Genomic DNA, 21,896 nt, shown 5'->3' with positions numbered 1-21,896 from the left:
CCACCCAACCACATGCCGCAACACTAAACTGCCAGATTTTTGGGCAGCTGCTTGCACTTGAAATATGGCCTTTCAGGCTCGTGGAGGCGAAAGCTTTTCACAACCTCATGCCGGCGGTGGCCGGGTGTCCATACTCGGTCCCCAGCTGACACTATTTCTCCCAGTATCGTCTCCGCCTTCCACAAGCATGGGTCCCACAACATTACCCGTGCCCTCCCCAGTGCACTTACTGGGAAGGACCGCCTAACCACAAACACGTGGACAGGTGAATGTGGCCATTGACAGTACGGAGCCAGTCCACAGCTTTTTTTGCTGAGAGTTGTATTTAGCTCGGTGAAAGTACTGGCATAGAGGGAAACCGTATCTACTCCGGCTGTCACTTCTCCATCACCAGGTTCAGCCCATTGTCACACATGACCATGCCTGGCTGTATGTTCAGCGGTGAGAGCCACAGATCGGGCTGCTGTGTTACAGCTTTCAACAACTCTGAAGGCTGGGCGGTTTGTCAATTAAGCATTTAGCATGTTATCTTCAGCACAGTCTGTTGCTGCTTGGCCAAGGCAGTGCTGCAGTGCTGTCAGCTTGTGACTGATGTGGTCATTTCGGAGATGGAGGAGGAGGAGCAGGAGCTGAGCAATGTGATTACATTGAGGTTAAATTGGTGATGCTGTTTTTCATACTAAAGAAAGATCCTATTGTTTTGTTTTTTTTACGTTATTTTTTAAGACAAATGCATTCACCGGGAAATGTCACTTTAACATTTTATAACCTTATCTGGCAATGTGGTGTGTCACACATCATCAGACACATCCTGTTTTATTTATGATGGAGGGACTCTGAAAGTCATAAAGCCTATTTTTATAGGGACATCAGACGGCCCTTACTATTCTTAAAAGTCCAGCAGTCGGCCCTCGCTATTGTTAGAGAGCTATTAGCCGGCTATGCTTTGTTGTTCCCATTATTAACAAGTGGGTCTCCTATACTTTTATTGCGTATCCAGTGACTGCAAGGGCTGCCAAAAATTTGGACGCAACCCAATACCCCTTTGAAGAGACATAGAGGAGGGTCTCAGTAAAAAAAATGTTCCCATTATAAAGGAGCTGGTCTCCTATAGTGGTAATGCCCATGCTGTGACTGCAAGGGCTTCCAAAATTTGGGAAAAACCCCACTAAGAATTTAAAGACACATAGAGCAGGGCCACAGTAACGACAAATTCCATTTAGAAAGGAGAGAGTCTGCTATACAGTTATAGGGTATGCAGTGAGTCCAACGGCTGACCAATTTTAGGAAAAACCCCACTAAGAATTTAAAGACACATAGAACAGGGCCACAGTAACAAAGTACGACATGTTCCCATTAGAAAGGAGAGGGTCTGCTATACAGTTATAGGGTATGCAGTGAGTCCAATGGCTGACCAATTTTATGAAAAACCCCACTAAGAATTTAAAGACACATAGAGCAGGGCCACAGTAACAAGTATGACATGTACCCATTAGAAATGAGAGGGTCTGCTATACAGTTATAGAGTTTGCAGTGAGTCCAAGGTCTCACCAATTTTAGGAAAAACCCCACTAAGGATTTAAAGACACATAGAGCAGGGCCACAGTAACAAGGTACTACATGTTTCCATTAGAAAGGAGAGAGTCTGCTATACAGTTATAGGGTATGCAGTGATTCCAACGGCTGTCCAATTTTAGGAAAAACCCCACTAAGAATTTAAAGACACATAGAGCAGGGCCACAGTAACGACAAATTCCCAGAAAGGAGAGATTCTAATATAGTGTTGGCCTATGCAGTGTATGCAAGGGCTGCCAAAAATTTGGAAGCACTTCAATGCCCCTTGGAAGAGATGTGGAGGAGTGCCTCATAAAAAAATGTTCCCATTAGAAAGGAGCGGGCCTGCTATACTTGTAATACCCATGCACTAAGTGTATAGGCTGACAAACATTTACCCCTGGGGGGTATACATGAACATACTGTATAAAAAAATTTTTTTACGGGCATCATAAACACCCTTTAAAAAATTATGTGGGTGTTGCATCACAGACCACGGTCACCCTGATGATATGGTGGTGGAGGATGTGGAGAAAGAGGAGGACAATGTAACGGGTCTGGGAGGTGGAACCTCTGAGCAACTATACAAGGGGGCGATCCTTGTAAGGAAGCGGGTGGTGACCAGGGAAGATGGGCAGGTAGTCACAGCAGGTGACCGGGACAGTCTCTGGGTAAACGGGCAGGAGGTCACGGCAAGTGACCGGGACAGTCTCTGGGTAGACGGGCAGGAGGTCACAGCAAGTGACCGGGGCTGTCTCTGGGTGAACGGGCAGGAGGTCACGGCAAGTGACCGGGACAGTCTCTGGGTAAACGGGCAGGAGGTCACAGCAAGTGACCGGGGCAGTCTCTGGGTGTAGGGTTGGTACGACCTGTGACGGCTGAGCCTCCAGGTAGGCTAGCAGGCGGATGGCAGGTGTGTGCTCCCAGGTGAGCAGGCGAGAGTCTCTGGATAAGCAGGTGGTCACAGCATGTGACGGCGGAGCCTCCAGGCAGGCTAACAGGCGGATGCAGATGAGTGCTCCCAGGTGAGCAGGCGAGAGTCTCTGGATAAGCAGGTGGTCACGGCATGTGACGGCGGAGCCTCCAGGCAGGCTAACAGGCAGGTAGCAGATGAGCGCTCCCAGGTGAGCAGGCAAGAGTCTCTGGACTGGCAGATGGTCACAGCACGTGACGGCGGAGCCTCCAGGTAGGCTAACAGACAGGTAGCAGGTGAGCGCTCCCAGGTGAGCAGGCAAGCTGGTCCATAGACAGACTGACAGGTGTCGGAAGGCAGACCGTCGGACCTCAGGCTAGCAAGCAGGAAAGCGGATGACAGGCAGGAATCAGGCAGGAATCAGGCAGCAAACTGGCAGGTAACTGGCAGGTAACTGGCAGGTAACTGGCAGGTAACAGGCAACGGGACCTGAGGGCTGAAGCAGAGTAGTGAACAGTGCAACAACATTGCTCGGGCACCTCCATTTTGGAGGAGGTGCCTTATATATGGTGAAGTCCTCCGGCCATTGGCCGGGGACTCCTTAGGACGGCGCGCGCGGCCCCTTTAAGAGGGGGGGAGCGCGCGCGCGCCCTAAGCACCGTGGCCGGGAAGGAGCGCACGCTACCAGCAGAGCGGAGGAGGACGCCGGGCTCGGAGCGGAGAGGTGAGGGGAACAGCGTCCCTGCCTAGCAGGGGGCAGGGACGCCGACGCTACAGTACCCCCCCCTTTAGGCCCCCCCTTTTTTAGGCCAGACAGAAATTTAGCAAGGATGAGAGGGGCATGGATGTTCTCCCGGGGCTCCCACGTTCTCTCCTCAGGACCAAACCCCTTCCAATCTACTAGAAAAAAGGTCTTTCCTCTTACCCTTTTGGTGGCCAGAATGTTCTCTACCTCAAACTCGTCTTAAGCAGAAACCGGAGCAGGAGGCGTACCTGTAGACTTGGAAAAAGAGTTAAGTACCACGGGTTTGAGGAGAGATACATGGAAGGAGTTAGGGATCCGTAGGTTGGCCGGGAGTTTCAATTTATAGGCCACCGGGTTGATCTGACTGATAACCTCCAGAGGACTGATGAACCGAGGCCCTAACTTATAGGAAGGAATCTTGAGCCGGACATACTTGGACGAGAGCCAGACTTTATCCCCAGGACGGAATTGTGGAGGATCCAGACGTTTTTTGTCAGCGTGTCTTTTCATCCGCTCGGACGACTGAAGGAGTGCGGATCGGGTACTCTCCCAAATGGAGGAAAATTTGTTAACGAGAGATTCCGCAGCCGGATTGTCCACCGAGGTGGAGACGGGAAATGGGATCCGAGGATGCTGACCGAAGACTACAAAAAACGGGGATTTGGAGGAAGATTCGCTCTCGTGGTTATTGTACGAGAATTCAGCCCATGGCAGGAGATCCACCCAGTCAGAATGGTGGGCATTAACGAAGTGCCGGAGGTAACTGGTCAGGTTCTGATTGATCCACTCCACTTGACCATTAGACTGTGGGTGGTAAGCGGAGGAGAAGTCCAGGGTGACGTCTAGCAGTTTACAAGTGGCTCTCCAGAAGCGTGAGGTGAACTGAACCCCACGATCCGACACGATGTGGAGGGGCAGGCCATGGAGACGGAAGATGTGGCGGATAAAGTCTTTGGCCAGCTCGGGTGCAGACGGGAGGCCTGGCAGGGGGACGAAATGAGCCATCTTGGAAAAGTGGTCAGCGACCACCCAAATGACCGAACAACCAGCAGAGACGGGGAGATCAGTTATGAAGTCCATAGCTATATGCTGCCAGGGGGCAGCAGGTACAGGAAGCGGAAGGAGGCGACCGGCTGGCAGATGTCTCGGAACCTTGTTGCGGGCGCAGGACACACAGGCAGAAACAAAGTCAATTACGTCCTTGTGCAGGGTAGGCCACCAGTAGTGCCGGGTAATAAGCTGGAGGGTCTTTTTCTGACCGGCGTGGCGAGCTAGTTTAGACGAGTGACCCCAGTGTAGGATCTTCTCCCGATCAGGTACTGATACGAACGTCTTACCGGGAGGGAGACGATTTAGACTCACGGGAGCCACCTGCATTACTCTGGCGGGATCGATGATGTGTTTAGGTTCCTCCTCGAGATCAGACACCAGAAAGAATCGGGACAAGGCGTCCGCCTTGATGTTTTTGTCAGCCGGGCGAAAATGAAGAACAAAATCAAAGCGAGCAAAAAACAAGGACCACCGGGCTTGGCGCGGGTTAAGTCTCTGGGCATGCTGGAGGTAAGCCAAGTTCTTGTGGTCAGTGTAAATTATTACCGGGTGAAGAGCCCCTTCGAGCAGGTAATGCCACTCCTCCAATGCCAGCTTGATGGCCAATAACTCTCGATCTCCTATGGAATAGTTGCGCTCCGAAGGGGAGAAGAGTTTGGAGAAAAAGCCACAAGTTACCATTCTCCCGGAAGACGATTTTTGGGTAAGTACCGCTCCGGCTCCAGAGGAGTTGGCGTCAACTTCCAGGAAGAACTGCTTGTTGCCATCTGGGCGATGCAGCACCGGGGTGGAAGAGAAGGCCTGTTTTAAGGAAAGAAAGGCCTCCTCTGCTTCAGGCGGCCACTCTTTGGGATTAGTGCCCTTACGGGTGAGCGCAGAAATTGGGGCAGTCCGGGAAGAGAAGTGCGTTATGAAGAGGCGGTAGTAGTTGGCGAAGCCCAGGAACCGCTGAATGGCCTTCAACCCCTCCGGTCGAGGCCACTTCTCGATGGCAGACAGTTTCTCAGGATCCATTCGTAGGCCGGTCTGAGAAATTATGTAGCCCAAAAACGGAAGCGAGGTCTGCTCAAAAAGGCACTTCTCATATTTAGCGAAGAGGTGGTTCTGCCTGAGCCTGAGCAGGACCTGACGAACATCCCTCCGGTGAGTCTGGAGATCCGGAGAAAAGACCAAGATGTCGTCCAGGTACACCACCACGCAGGAGTAGAGGAGGTCCCGGAAGATGTCATTGACCAACTGTTGAAAGACGGCGGGAGCGTTACAGAGACCGAAGGGCATTACCAGATATTCATAGTGGCCGTCCCGTGTGTTGAATGCCGTCTTCCATTCATCCCCCTGACGGATACGGACCAGGTTGTACGCCCCACGAAGGTCCAGTTTGGTGAAGATTCTATCCCCCCTCAGACGATCAAATAATTCCGGAATGAGCGGAAGGGGGTACTTATTCTTCACCGTGATCTGGTTTAGGCCTCTATAGTCTATGCAGGGACGGAGAGAGCCGTCCTTCTTTTTAACGAAGAAGAAGCCTGCTCCCGCCGGGGAGGTAGATTTCCGGATAAATCCCCGGGCCAGGTTCTCCTCAATATATTTGGACATAGACCGGGTCTCAGCAGCGGACAATGGGTAAATACGCTCACGGGGAGGAGTAGTACCAGGTAACAGGTCGATAGGGCAGTCGTATGGTCTATGAGGGGGTAGTGTCTCTGCCTCCTTTTTATTAAAGACATCAGCATATGACCAATAAGGAATCGGAAGTCCAGGTAGATTAGCTGGGGTAGGAGAAGGATGGATGGGGACCAAACAAGTCTTATGGCAGTCCTGTCCCCAGCGAAGGACTTCTCCGGTCTGCCAGTCAAGCACGGGTGCATGTCTCTGGAGCCAAGGTAGGCCTAGCAAGAGGGCATGAGAGAGTCCAGGCAGAACATGAAAGGAGATACTCTCAGAATGCAGCATTCCCACCTGCAGAGTAATGGATTCGGTGATGAGTTGGATGGGACGTGGTAAGAGGCCCCCATCCACGGCAGCGACAGATAAGGGTACAGCCAGAGGTTTGGTGGGGATGTGGTATTTCTCTACCAGGGACTGTGAAATAAGATTCCCGGCTGCTCCAGAGTCAAGTTGGGCTAGTTCGAAATAACGGTTCTCCCCGCAGACGATTGAGACTGACAACAGCAGAGATGGAGAGGATTTATTCTTGTCTAGGACGACCTCTCTGAGCGATCCTAGACACAGGCGTTTCCCGACCTCTCCGGGCAGGTACGGATCCGGTGCTCCTTACTGCCACAGTAGAAGCAGCTCCCCTCGGCACGGCGTAAGTCTTGACGGGTTTTGACCATCTTGGTCTGGTCGACCTGCATAGGCTCAGGAGAGTGTGCCTGGGGAGAAACGGAGGGAATAACGGGTTTCTGGAAGATGGGAGCTAGACGTGGAAACCTTCTCTCACGAGAGACCTCTTTGGCGCGCTCCTGGAACCGTAGGTCAATCCGGGTGGCAAGAGTTATTAAGTCGTCGAGAGTGGTAGGAATGTCCCGACCGGCGAGTTCATCTTTAATACGGCCGGACAGACCCTCCCAGAAGACAGACACCAGAGCATCGTTATCCCAGGCCAGCTCCGAGGCAAGGGTACGGAACGGTATGGCATATTGGCCCACGGTGAGATCTCCCTGATGGAGTCGTAGCAGAGACGATGCGGATGAGGTCTTCCGTCCGGGTTCATCGAAGACTCTCCGGAAAGCCGTGAGAAAGGCTGACAAGTCGGACACCAGAGGGTCTCCTCTCTCCCATAGAGGATTCAGCCAAGCCAGAGCCTCCCCCATGAGGTGGGACATGATAAAGGCCACTTTGGACCGGTCGGAGATAAACTGGTGGGACAAGAGTTCGAAGTGCAGGGTGCACTGGTTAATGAAGCCCCGAGCTTGAGCGGGGTCGCCTCCGTAGCGAGGAGGTGCGGAAAGCCGGGGTCCAGGACAGGATACCATGGTATTGGTGGGCAGCGGCGCTGCCGGGTTGCGAGTCATAACACTAGCGGTGGTTGCTGGTGGAGCAGTCAGAGTGTCCAGGCGAGAGTTGACATTCCGCAGGTGACCCAGGATGGACTCCTGTTGGGACCTCTGACGGGACAGTTCATGACATAGGTCCGAGAGCGAGGGAGATTGGGTACCACCGGGTTCCATGGCCCGAGCAAACTGTAACGGGTCTGGGAGGCGGAACCTCTGAGCAACTATACAAGGGGGCGATCCTTGTAAGGAAGCGGGTGGTGACCAGGGAAGACGGGCAGGTAGTCACAGCAGGTGACCGGGACAGTCTCTGGGTAAATGGGCAGGAGGTCACGGCAAGTGACCGGGACAGTCTCTGGGTAGACGGGCAGGAGGTCACAGCAAGTGACCGGGGCAGTCTCTGGGTGAACGGGCAGGAGGTCACGGCAAGTGACCGGGACAGTCTCTGGGTAAACGGGCAGGAGGTCACAGCAAGTGACCGGGGCAGTCTCTGGGTGTAGGGTTGGTACGACCTGTGACGGCTGAGCCTCCAGGTAGGCTAGCAGGCGGATGGCAGGTGTGTGCTCCCAGGTGAGCAGGCGAGAGTCTCTGGATAAGCAGGTGGTCACAGCATGTGAGGGCGGAGCCTCCAGGCAGGCTAACAGGCGGATGCAGATGAGTGCTCCCAGGTGAGCAGGCGAGAGTCTCTGGATAAGCAGGTGGTCACAGCATGTGACAGCGGAGCCTACAGGCAGGCTAACTGGCAGATAGCAGATGAGCGCTCCCAGGTGAGCAGGCAAGAGTCTCTGGACTGGCAGATGGTCACAGCACGTGATGGCGGAGCCTCCAGGTAGGCTAACAGACAGGTAGCAGGTGAGCGCTCCCAGGTGAGCAGGCAAGCTGGTCCATAGACAGACTGACAGGTGTCGGAAGGCAGACCGTCGGACCTCAGGCTAGCAAGCAGGAAAGCGGATGACAGGCAGGAATCAGGCAGCAAACTGGCAGGAAACTGGCAGGTAACAGGCAGGTAACTGGCAGGTAACAGGCAACGGGACCTGAGGGCTGAAGCAGAGTAGTGAACAGTGCAACAACATTGCTCGGGCACCTCCATTTTGGAGGAGGTGCCTTATATATGGTGAAGTCCTCCAGCCATTGGCCGGGGACTCTTTAGGACGGTGCGCGCTGCCCCTTTAAGAGGGGGGGAGCGCGCGCGCCCTAAGCACCGTGGCCGGGAAGGAGCGCGCGCTGCCAGCAGAGCGGAAGGAGGACGCCGGGCTCGGAGCGGAGAGGTGAGGGGTACAGCGTCCCTGCCTAGCAGGGGGCAGGGACGCCGACGCTACAGTCAAGAGCAAATAGCCAAAATCAGGAACCGTATACCCATGTGTGGGTGTGAAAAGGTGCATGGGAATACACCTCCTAAGAAAAGACACTGGATTTGAGTTTATGTTACACTGCTATCATTCGGTGGTGTTGAGAAGTCTGGCCCAATCCAGCCCTTGTTCATTTTTATGAGTCAGCCTGTCAGCATTTTCAGTTGACAGGCGGAAGCGCTTATCAGTTATAACTCCACCAGCGGCACTAAAAACCCGCTCTGATAAAACGCTGGCGGCAGGGCAGGCCAGGACCTCCAAGGCATAGAGAGTCAGTTCATTCCACGTATCCAGCTTGGAGGCAGTGCTGCAGTGCTTCCAGTTTGTGACTGATGTGGTCATTTCGGAGAAGGAGGCTGAAGAGGAGGAGGAGGCTGAGGAGGATGAGGTGCAGGACCTGTGTAGCATCGGCGTCTCTGCCCTCTGCCAGGCAGAGATGCTTCCCTCTCCCCGCCGCGCTCCCTGCCCGGCGCCCTCCAGCGCTCCTCTTCCTGCTTCTGCTGCCGGTGCGCACAGCTTCCCGGGCACTCTGCTTAGGGCGCGCGCGAGCGCGCTCCCTTCCTCTTAAAGGGGCCACGCTCGTCCCTCTAAGGAGTCCTCGGCCAATTGCCGGAGGTCCTCCCATATATAAGGCACCTCCTCCAAAATGTAGGTGTCCGAGCAATAGTTGATGCAGTGTACTTACGTCTGCTTCAGCCCTCAGGTCCCGCTGCTTGCCTGACTACTAGTCCTGCCCGCCAGCCTGACAATCAGTCCAGTCTTCCAGCCTGACTACTCTCCAGCCTGACAGTCTGTCTTCCGTTCAGTCCACCAGTCTGTCTATGGGCTTCACCCGCCTGCTTACCTGGGAGCACCTGCCTGTTACCTGTCAGCCTACCTGGAGGTTCCCGCCTGTCACTTGCCGTGACCACCTGTCTGCCTACCCAGAGGCTCCTGTCCGTCACTTGCTGTGACCACCTGACAGCCTACCTAGAGGCTCCCGCCGGTCACTTGCCATGACCACCTGTCTGCCTACCCGGAGGCTCCTGCCCATCACTTGCCATGACCACCTGACAGCCTACCTAGAGGCTCCCGCCTTTCGCCTGCTGTCTCTGCCAGTTCATCTACCCGGATCTCTCATCAGCCTGCCTGCTGTGCCCATCTGCAGTATCAGTCAGTCTCAGCCATCTGACCCGTGGGAGTCACCTGCTCTCTTACAAGGTCGTCCCCAGAGTAGCACCTGGTCCCTCTGCTCGGTCCCTCCCTGGTCACGGAGTCGTTAGCCGCCGTACGACCTAGGTCGGTCCGAGTGAATACTTAGATACGCCCCTCTGTGTCCCTCCTTGCACCGCAGCACAGAGGTTCCACCACCCGCATCCGTGACAACCTGTAGACCGTGGGGGCAACTCTGATTGTCCTAGGGCCCGCAATCCTTTGCATCGGAAGGACGTGTTCCGTCCCAAGGTCCGACTGGGTCCCGGATTCCATTATGTTAACCCAGTGTGCCGTCTGCGAGATGTACCGTCCCTGCCCACAAGCACTTGTCCACGTGTCTGTGGTTAGGTGGACTTTCCCGGTAACTGCATTGTTGAGGGCACGGCTAATGTTTTTGGACACATGCTTGTGTAATGGGGGGATGCCACACTGAGAGAAATAGTGGCGGCTGGGGACCGAGTACCGAGGGACGGACACCGCCATCAGGTTGCGGAATGCTTCCGTCTCTACTAGCCTAAAAGGCAACATTTCAATTGCAAGCAGTCGTGAAATGTGAGAATTTAGTACTGTGGCCTGTGGGGCGTTGGCTGCATATTTGCGCTTGCGTTCCAAGGACTGGGGTATGGACAACTGAATGCTGCGCTGGGACAAGGACATGGACATGCTTCCTGATGCTGCTACTTGAGAGTGTGCAATGACAGGTGCAGGGCAGGAGGCATCTTCGCATGCACCATGGACAGGGGATTGGCTTGCATGCACAACAGCGGAAGAAGCAATGGTGCCACCTGCAGACACTATTCCTGGACCCTGGGGTTTGGCTCACAAAGTCGGGTGCTTTGCTGCCATGTGCCTGATCATGCTGGTGGTGGTCAGGCTGGTCTTTTTGCCACCCCTGCTGATTCTGGCCTGGCAGGTGGAGCAAATGGTCTTTTTGGGGTTATCGGCAGAGTCTTTAAAAAACAACCAGACTCGGGAAGACCTAACAGTTGTACTGGCAATTTCCTTCGTGTTGGTGTTACGGGGAATGGTTGCCTGTCTTCTGTCTGTGGCCACCACACTGCTTCTTCCTGCCTGTTGGGGTGCTCTGCCTCCCTCCCCCTGTGTGCTGCTGTCCTCGCTCTGCATGTCCTCCTGCCAGGTTGGGTCAGTTACTATATCATCCACCACCTCGTCTTCCACTTCTGCACCCTGGTCCTCCTCCTGACTTTCTGGCAATTGTGTCTCATTATCGTCCACCTCTTGTGACACTTTCCCACCCTCGCCTTCGTGTGTCCGTGGCTGCTCAAATATTTGGGCATCGCTACACGCGATCTCCTCTTGCCCCGCTTCAAGTGGACCAGGCGAGAGACCCAAATCTATAAATGAAAAGTGAACAGCTCTTCAGAGTGTCCAAGTGTGGGATCAGTTGTCTCTGGGTACTCGGCATGGTGGGAGGAAGGAGGATCAGGGTGAGGAATATGCGGTCCATACTCACGGCTACTGAGACTTGACCGTGTGGAAGACAGGGTGGTGGTGGTGGTGGCTAAGTGACTGGAAGCATTATCCGCTATCCAACCAACAACCTTTTGACACTGCTCTGGGTTCAATAGTGGTGTGCTGTGGTCCCCTAGAAATTGGGACAGGAAGGTCAGGCGAGAAGATGTGGGTGTTTGTTGTGGCACAATTTCAGCTTGCCCACTGCCTTGTCTTCGGCCTCTGCATGCACTATTACCATCACGTCCAGTTCCCCGTCCCTTGCCACGTGCCTTGCCCATTTTAAATGTAGGACAGTATCTTCCAAATTACTGAGTTTGGAGCGAACTTATATGTGATCCGTGTGACAAAGAAAACAGAGTTTTAAATACCTGGCCTGTAGGTAAGTAGTTTGAACAGCAAACTGCACTAAAGGAAATTTTTAATGGAGGCCAAAAATGGCAGTATTTTCTGACAACGTATATGTGATCCGTGTGATGGAGAAAACACAGTTTTAAATACCTGGATTTCTAGCGCTGTAATATGGAAAGGACCTGGCTGTATTCTGCAGTGCCAACAAGCAAATGGCGCAGAAAAACGGTGTTCTCTGGATTGCTTTTTGAGCAAATAATGAGGATTAAGATCCAAAGAAAAGTATTCCTGGCCCCTGAGACCTGGGCCTTTGTATAGAAATATCTAACAGCAGCAGAAGGCAGAATTGGAATGGAGCCTCTTGTGCTATATGCACTGCAGTCTGCTATATACACTGCCTGCCTATATACACTGCCTGCGTGCCTATATACACTGCCTGCCTGATATCTCTGCAGATAGATTAGTCCTCAGAAGGACTGTTTGTTAAGATGGATATGTGTAATGTACGGTTTTTTGCCCTACACTACCTAATACACAAGCAAATCTCTCTCTGATGCAGCAGCAGCTCTCCCTACACTGTCTGATCCGGAGTGACTGTGATGAGCATGGCGGCGCCAGGTCTGATATAGACCCGATGATGCTGTGCGGCCAGCCAATCACTGTAATGCCACAACCAACATGGCTGCAGCATTACAATGAGTGGAAGACAATCCCTGCATGTTTATTGGCGCTCTAAAGAGCACCAAGCATGCTGAGAGGGGACCCAAGCTCCCACCGAGCAACCCCGGAAATACTCGGCGAGCACCGAGCAGTAGCGAGCAGTGGGATGCTCAGGCGAGCACCAAGCAGTAACGAACATGCTCGCTCATCACTAGTCCTATCTGTTCTCCCTCCTTTACTGTAGCTGCTGATTTTTTACTTGAAGCAAAGAAAGATGGTGGCCTCCATCCCTACCTCAAATTCTGAGAACTGAACAAAATCAAGGTTAAGAATACTTACCCACCTCACTGAAAATATGTCTTATACTATTAGCTGTGTATCCACCTGACTTCTGCACAACACAACTGATGGTCCCAACCCCATTTATAATGCAAGAAATCCCACTTATTAAACCTGACATGGCGCACCTGTGAAGTGAAGACCATTTCTGGTGACTACCTCTTGAAGCTCATCAAGAGAATGCCAAGAGTGTGCAAAGCAGTCATCAAAGCAAAAGGTGGCTACTGTGAAGAACCTAGAATATAAGACATATTTTCGGTTGTTTCGCACTTTTTTGTTAAGTATATAATTCCACATGTGGTAATTCATAGTTTTGATGCCTTCAGTGTGAATGTACAATTTTCATAGTCATGAAAATACAGAAAAATCTTTAAATGAGAAGGTGTGTCCAAACTTTCGGTCTGTACTATATATAATCAGTTTCTGGGGGGCTATGTTGTTTTCTAAACTTGCTCTTATAGGGTCTTGCAATTAAATACACATTTCAAAGGGTGATGAGTGGAAAACAATGTTCTTAACATCTGAGGGTCTTTTGAAAATCTTGTCATCCCACTTGGATTATCCAATGCACCAGCTGTTTTTCAAAATTTTATGAATAATATTTTCTCTGATTGCATTTCTTGTGATTTACCTGGATAATATTCTAATTTTCTCGCCCAATTTGGACTCTCACCAGCAACATGTCCATGTTGTATTACAAAGGTAGAGGGAGAACTCTTTATTTGCTAAAACTGAGAAATGTATTTTTTTTGTTCTGGAAGTTTCATTCCTGGGGCTCTACCATGTTATAAAGCAGGAGGAGCGGAGCAGATTGATGTATAGTTTTCAATGGATTCAGTATAACCTGTGATTTAATCATTTAATCCTCTGTACTTTCTGGGATTATGGGTCCAGTGGGCGGTCCCATCAGTGACTGACAGGTACCTCTGTATAAAGTGTGGTGTAATCAGAAAACAAAGGAGTTATGTATTTTTATTGAGAAAAAGTATCATAAGAATAACACATAGTTACATGAGAATAAAGAACAGGATGACAAAGAACCAGAAACCCTAATGACACATAATAAATAGTCAGCTATAGTGCAAATATGGGATATGCATCCTACCATAGAGGAACAAGGATGTCTAATAAGTTATAATGACAGCACCAATCAATGGTATATAGAGACCTCTCAATAAGAGATCATTATCACAGTGAAACTATAAAACATCCGTAGAATAATCAAAGTACCTGTGCATTATTAGATATTAGCTGTAAATATTTCACCCTTACTCTTAGCTATATAATGGCTTTCACAAGTGGAAATAATCCCCAACGCGCGTTTCACGTTACATGTGTTTCTGCTTCCTTGAGGGGAATAAAAAATTGGACCTTTAACTGATATTTTGACCGCTAAGACCTGCAAGCACAGGGTCTCTTTAGACCAATGATGGCTCAGCATGCCAGCGCCTGCAAACTCCACCGCGCGTGTCACAAGGCATCACCAATGGCAATCAAGGAAGGCCGCGCATGGCCGGAGACAAGACATGATTTATGGACATTGGACAACACTGAAACATATGGATGGGAGCGCAACTCATCATACATTGATAGTTCTTTGAACACTACATTGTACTGCTGTGTTTTGACACATATGTTTATGATAATCTTTATACAGCCATATAGGAATTATTTTCCTTGATGTATAATGTACGTCTTGTCTTGTGCCCATATCTACTCTTCTCTTTCTTCACCCTATGACGGCCTATAGTGTACGCCTGCGTGCCCCGCCGCTCCATGTCCCTGCACTGCTCCCGGCATCTTTATGGGGGCCTGCGCATGCTCGGGATCCTTGCTAACCAGCCTCATGGTGTGACGGAGCCAGGACAGCTGGGCAGGGAGCCTGCAAGTGCAATTTTCTGAATTTTACTTCAAAATTTCTGCGTTTATAAAATTCTTGGCAAATAAATATAGATGCAAATAAAAATATCTTCTGTAAATTGTGCTGTAATTTACGGATGGTTGTGAATTTCCTAATATTGGAATAGTGTAAGTGATTTCGGAGAGTCTTCTACTTCTTCTGGAAGAATTTACTCTTGTGTCTCCTTCCTTTCCTAGATAATGAGGCCCGGCAATTCTACCAGCAGCTTTGTCAGTATGAAGATGATACACTGAGGATGATATATAGATATTTCTGGGATGATCTGCTCTACATTGTGGAGGACTTAAGGCCGGATTTACTTCTGCCCAAGCTGAGACTCCGGAATATCCCAGATGTTTATGTGAGAGACGCGAACATCCGGTTGTGTTACTTGTATTGTAGCCACAATTTAGTCTACAAAATGTCCTCAACCCGATTTCCCTGAGGGGCTGAATATTAATTGTGCTTCATTTATTCATGGAAATATTTCTCAGTGTGGTGGAGGCAACGTTTCTTACCCTGAAAGTTAATAATCCAGTCCAGGTGGATCTCATTAAATTAGAATATCATCAAAAAGTTAATTTATTTCAGTTCTTCGATACTAGAAGTGAAACTCCGATATTATATAGAGTCATTACACACAGAGGGATCTATTATATAGAGTCATTACACACAGAGGGATCTATTATATAGAGTCATTACATGCAGAGGGATCAATTATATAGAGTTATTACACAGTGATCTATTATATAGAGTCATTACACACAGAGGGATCTATTATATAGAGTCATTACACACAGAGGGATCTATTATATAGAGTCATTACATGCAGAGGGATCTATTATATAGAGTCATTACACAGTGATCTATTATATAGAGTCATTACACACAGAGGGATCTATTATATAGAGTCATTACACAGTGATCTATTATATAGAGTCATTACACACAGAGTGATCTATTATATAGAGTCATTACACACAGAGGGATCTATTATATAGGGTCATTACACACAGAGGGATCTATTATATAGGGTCATTACACAGAGGGATCTATTATATAGAGTCATTACACGCAGAGGAATCTATTATATAGAGTCATGACACGCAGAGGGATCTATTATATAGAGTCATTACACACAGAGGGATCTATTATATAGAGTCATTACACACAGAGTGATCTATTATATAGAGTCATTACACACAGAGTGATCTATTATATAGAGTCATTACACACAGAGGGATCTATTATATAGGGTCATTACACACAGAGGGATCTATTATATAGAGTCATTACATGCAGAGGAATCTATTATATAGAGTCATGACACGCAGAGGGATCTATTATATAGAGTCATTACACACAGAGTGATCTATTATATAGAGTCATGACACACAGAGGGATCTATTATATAGAGTCATTACACACAGAGGGATCTATTATATAGAGTCATTACACACAGAGGGATCTATTATATAGAGTCATTGCACACAGAGGAATCTATTATATAGAGTCATTATACACAGAGGGATCTATTATATAGAGTCATTACACACAGAGGGATCTATTATATAGAGTCATTACACACAGAGGGATCTATTATATAGAGTCATTACACACAGAGGAATCTATTATATAGAGTCATTACACACAGAGGGATCTATTATATAGAGTCATTACACACAGAGGGATCTATTATAGAGTCATTACACGCAGTGCGATCTATTATATAGTCATTACACAGAGAGGGATCTATTATATAGAGTCATTACACACAGAGGGATCTATTATATAGAGTCATTACACGCAGAGCGATCTATTATATAGAGTCATTACACGCAGAGGGATCTATTACATACAGTCATTACACACAGAGGGATCTATTATATAGAGTCATTACACACAGAGGGATCTATTATATAGAGTCATTACACACAAAGCGATCTATTATATAGAGTCATTACACGCAGAGCGATCTATTATATAGAGTCATTACACGCAGAGGGATCTATTATATAGAGTCATTACACACAGAGGGATCTATTATAAAGGGTCATTACACACAGAGGGATCTATTATATAGAGTCATTACACACAGAGGGATCTATTATATAGCGTGTAACGGGTCTGGGAGGCGGAACCTCTGGGCTACTATACAAGGGAGCGGTCCTTGTAAGGGAGCGGGTGGCGACCAGGCAGGCAGTCACAGCAGGTGACCGGGACAGTCTCTGGGTGTACGGGCAGGAGGTCACGGCAAGTGATCAGGGCAGTCTCTGGAAGAACGGGCTGGAGGTCACGGCAAGTGACCGGGGCAGTCTCTGGAAGAACGGGCTGGAGGTCACGGCAAGTGACCGGGGCAGTCTCTAGGTAAAGGGTAGGTACGACCTGTGATGGCTGAACCTCCAGGTAGGCTAGCAAGGCAGATGGAGGATGTGTGCTCCCAGGTGAGCAAGCGAGAGTCTCTGGAATAGCAGGTGGTCACAGCACGTGACGGCGGAGCCTCCAGGTAGGCAAGCAGGCAGGTAGCGGAGAAGCGCTCCCAGGTGAGCGGGCAAGAGTCTCTGGAATAGCTGGTGGTCCCAGCACGTGACAGCGGAACCCCCGGGCAGGCAAGCAGGCAGGTAGCGGAGAAGCGCTCCCATGTGAGCGGGCAAGCTGGTCCATAGACAGACTGACCGGAGTTGTAAGGCAGACCGTCGGACCTCAGGCAAGCAGGCAGGTAGCTGATGTGCGCTCCCAGGTGAGCGGGCAAGTTGGTCCTTAGACAGACTGACCGGAGTTGTAAGGCAGACCGTCGGACCTCAGGCAGGCAGGCAGGTAACAGGAAATCAGGCAGGATTAGGACAGCAAGCTGGCAGGAATCTGGCAGGTAACTGGCAGGTAACTGGCAACGGGACCTGAGGGCTGAAGCAGAGTAGAACGGTGCAACAACATTGCTCGGGCACCTCCATTTTGGAGGAGGTGCCTTATATATGGTAAAGTCCTCCGGCCATTGGCCGGGGACTCCTTAGGACGGCGCGCGCGGCCCCTTTAAGAGGGAGGGAGGGCGCGCGCGCCCTAAGCACAGTGGCCGGGAAGGAGCGCGCGCTGCCAGCAGAGTGGGAGAGGGACGCCGGGCACGGAGCAGAGCGGTGAGGGGAACAGCGTCCCTGCCTAGCAGAGGGCAGGGACGCCGGCACTACATAGCGTCATTACACACAGAGGGATCTATTATATAGAGTCATTACACACAGAGGAATCTATTATATAGAGTCATTACACACAGAGGGATCTATTATATAGAGTCATTACACACAGAGGGATCTATTATATAGAGTCATTACACGCAGAGCGATCTATTATATAGAGTCATTACACACAGAGGGATCTATTATATAGAGTCATTACACACAGAGTGATCTATTATATAGAGTCATGACACACAGAGGGATCTATTATATAGAGTCATTACACACAGAGGGATCTATTATATAGAGTCATTACACACAGAGGGATCTATTATATAGAGTCATTGCACACAGAGGAATCTATTATATAGAGTCATTATACACAGAGGGATCTATTATATAGAGTCATTACACACAGAGGGATCTATTATATAGAGTCATTACACACAGAGGGATCTATTATATAGAGTCATTACACACAGAGGAATCTATTATATAGAGTCATTACACACAGAGGGATCTATTATATAGAGTCATTACACACAGAGGGATCTATTATAGAGTCATTACACGCAGAGCGATCTATTATATAGTCATTACACAGAGAGGGATCTGTTATATAGAGTCATTACACACAGAGGGATCTATTATATAGAGTCATTACACGCAGAGCGATCTATTATATAGAGTCATTACACGCAGAGGGATCTATTACATAGAGTCATTACACACAGAGGGATCTATTATATAGAGTCATTACACACAGAGGGATCTATTATATAGAGTCATTACACACAGAGCGATCTATTATATAGAGTCATTACATGCAGAGCGATCTATTATATAGAGTCATTACACGCAGAGGGATCTATTATATAGAGTCATTACACACAGAGGGATCTATTATAAAGGGTCATTACACACAGAGGGATCTATTATATAGAGTCATTACACACAGAGGGATCTATTATATAGCGTGTAACGGGTCTGGGAGGCGGAACCTCTGGGCTACTATACAAGGGAGCGGTCCTTGTAAGGGAGCGGGTGGCGACCAGGCAGGCAGTCACAGCAGGTGACCGGGACAGTCTCTGGGTGTACGGGCAGGAGGTCACGGCAAGTGATCAGGGCAGTCTCTGGAAGAACGGGCTGGAGGTCACGGCAAGTGACCGGGGCAGTCTCTGGAAGAACGGGCTGGAGGTCACGGCAAGTGACCGGGGCAGTCTCTAGGTAAAGGGTAGGTACGACCTGTGATGGCTGAACCTCCAGGTAGGCTAGCAAGGCAGATGGAGGATGTGTGCTCCCAGGTGAGAAAGCGAGAGTCTCTGGAATAGCAGGTGGTCACAGCACGTGACGGCGGAGCCTCCAGGTAGGCAAGCAGGCAGGTAGCGGAGAAGCGCTCCCAGGTGAGCGGGCAAGAGTCTCTGGAATAGCTGGTGGTCCCAGCACGTGACAGCGGAACCCCCGGGCAGGCAAGCAGGCAGGTAGCGGAGAAGCGCTCCCAGGTGAGCGGGCAAGCTGGTCCATAGACAGACTGACCGGAGTTGAAAGGCAGACCGTCGGACCTCAGGCAAGCAGGCAGGTAGCTGATGTGCGCTCCCAGGTGAGCGGGCAAGTTGGTCCTTAGACAGACTGACCGGAGTTGTAAGGCAGACCGTCGGACCTCAGGCAGGCAGGCAGGTAACAGGAAATCAGGCAGGATTAGGACAGCAAGCTGGCAGGAATCTGGCAGGTAACTGGCAGGTAACTGGCAACGGGACCTGAGGGCTGAAGCAGAGTAGAACGGTGCAACAACATTGCTCGGGCACCTCCATTTTGGAGGAGGTGCCTTATATATGGTAAAGTCCTCCGGCCATTGGCCGGGGACTCCTTAGGACGGCGCGCGCGGCCCCTTTAAGAGGGAGGGAGGGCGCGCGCGCGCGCCCTAAGCACAGTGGCCGGGAAGGAGCGCGCGCTGCCAGCAGAGCGGGAGAGGGACGCCGGGCACGGAGCAGAGCGGTGAGGGGAACAGCGTCCCTGCCTAGCAGAGGGCAGGGACGCCGGCACTACATAGCGTCATTACACACAGAGGGATCTATTATATAGAGTCATTACACACAGAGGAATCTATTATATAGAGTCATTACACACAGAGGGATCTATTATATAGAGTCATTACACACAGAGGGATCTATTATATAGAGTCATTACACGCAGAGCGATCTATTATATAGAGTCATTACACACAGAGGGATCTATTATATAGAGTCATTACACACAGAGGGATCTATTATATAGAGTCATTACACACAGAGGGATCTATTATATAGAGTCATTACACACAGAGGGATCTATTATATAGAGTCATTACACGCAGAGCGATCTATTATATAGAGTCATTACACACAGAGGGATCTATTATATAGAGTCATTACACGCAGAGTGATTTATTATATAGAGTCATTACACACAGAGGGTCTATTATATAGAGTCATTACACACAGAGGGTCTATTATATAGAGTCATTACACACAGATGGATCTATTATATAGAGTCATTACACGCAGAGGGATCTATTATATAGAGTCATTACACGCAGAGGGATCTATTATATAGAGTCTTTACACACAGAGGGATCTATTATATAGAGTCATTACACACAGAGGGATCTATTATATAGAGTCATTACACACAGAGGGATCTATTATATAGAGTCATTACACACAGAGTGATCTATTATATAGAGTCATGACACACAGAGGGATCTATTATATAGAGTCAGCAGAGGGAAGCATGAAGTGCTGTAAAATGTCCTGGTAGACGGCTGCGCTGACTTTAGTCTTGATAAAACACAGTGGACCTACACCAGCAGATGACATGGCCCCCCAAACCATCACTGATTGTGAAAACTTCACACCAGACCTCCAGCAGCTTGGATTGTGGCCTCTCCACTCTTCCTCCAGACTCTGGACCTTGTGGAGTGTGTCAATGACTGCCTTCTGGACATCTGTCAAGTCAGCAGTCTTCCTCATGATTGTGGAGCCTACTGAAACAGTCTAAGGGACCTTTTTAAATGCTTAGGAAGTCTTTGCAGGTGTTTTTTGTTAATTATTCTAATTTACTGAGATAATTACTTTTGTGTTTTCATTGGCTGTAAGCCATAATCATCAACATTAACAGAAATAAACACTAGAAATAGATCCCTCTGTTTGTAATGACTCTATATAATATAGGAGTGTCACTTTTTGCATTGAAGAACTGAAATAAATTAACTTTTTGATGATATTCTAATTTTGTGAGATGCACCTGTATATACCACTATCATACATACATGAGGGATCAATAGATTCTCGGGTATTGTCTGATTTTTACTTGGTGATTGTCTCCCCAACCTTTCCATATATTATATTCTCAGTCAGGACATTTCAGAAAAGCATGAAATAACTGTGCAGGTTGACTCTTAGTTATAATGTATATATGTGTAACAACCATAATGTGTCTTCTTTTTTTGCGTTCTAGAAATACTGGAATCTAACAAATGATAAAAAAAACCTGGCCCGGACATTGATACAGGATATTTATGACGGAAGAAGAGAAACTATGATAGGATTTTGGAGCGATCTATATGAGATACAGAGGAATTATTATTACAGTGCCCTGAACGCTGTACTGGAGGAGCTGAGTAAAAGAGGTAAGGTGTATGGGACAAGACAGTCAGGAAATACGGGTTATCATAATATACAATGATCACAGCAATCAATGATATATACCAGTAAACTGGACACACAGAGTGTAAGCTCTTATGGTCAGTGGGGTCCTCTCTCTCCTGTAGCGTGTCAGCTCTTATGGTCAGTGGGGTCCTCTCTCTCCTGTAGAGTGTAAGCTCTTATGGTCAGTGGGGTCCTCTCTCTCCTGTAGGGTGTAAGCTGTTATGGTCAGTGGGGTCCTCTCTCTCATGTAGAGTGTAAGCTCTTATGATCAGTGGGGTCCTCTCTCTCCTGTAGAGTGTAAGCTCTTATGGTCAGCGGGATCCTCTCTCTCCTGTAGAGTGCAAGCTCTTATGATCAGCGGGGTCCATTCTCTCCAGTAGAGTGTAAGCTCTTATGGTGAGTGTGGTTCTCTCCTGTAGAGTGTAAGCTCTTATAGTCAGTGTGGTTCTCTCCTGTAGAGTGTAAGCTCTTATAGTCAGTGGAGTCCTCTCTCTCCTGTAGAGTGTCATCTCTTATGGA

The 21,896-nt window shown here is 49.2% G+C and overlaps 2 protein-coding genes across 5 annotated transcripts in view; one reads left to right on the top strand and one right to left on the bottom strand.

The window, feature by feature from the left end:
- The window catches only part of LOC141167149 (uncharacterized), a 1,037,600-nt gene that overhangs the window by 131,307 nt on the left and 884,397 nt on the right, over positions 1-21,896 (bottom strand). The gene's annotated exons all lie outside the window — the stretch shown is intronic.
- LOC141167147 (NACHT, LRR and PYD domains-containing protein 12-like) overlaps positions 1-21,896 on the top strand; it is a 225,452-nt gene that overhangs the window by 30,773 nt on the left and 172,783 nt on the right. For all 4 annotated transcript variants that reach the window (XM_073654536.1, XM_073654534.1, XM_073654532.1 and 1 more), the window contains 2 exons: positions 14,722-14,885; positions 21,187-21,358. In XM_073654536.1, the coding sequence (XP_073510637.1) occupies positions 14,722-14,885; positions 21,187-21,358 (336 nt within the window). The remainder of the gene's footprint in view (positions 1-14,721; positions 14,886-21,186; positions 21,359-21,896) is intronic.

The sequence above is a fragment of the Phyllobates terribilis genome, unplaced genomic scaffold, assembly GCF_046119375.1.
Source record: "Phyllobates terribilis strain yellow unplaced genomic scaffold, ASM4611937v1 Scaffold_11__3_contigs__length_659146591, whole genome shotgun sequence".
Lineage (NCBI taxonomy): Eukaryota > Metazoa > Chordata > Amphibia > Anura > Dendrobatidae > Phyllobates > Phyllobates terribilis.
This window is presented reverse-complemented; position numbering and strand designations above follow the sequence as displayed.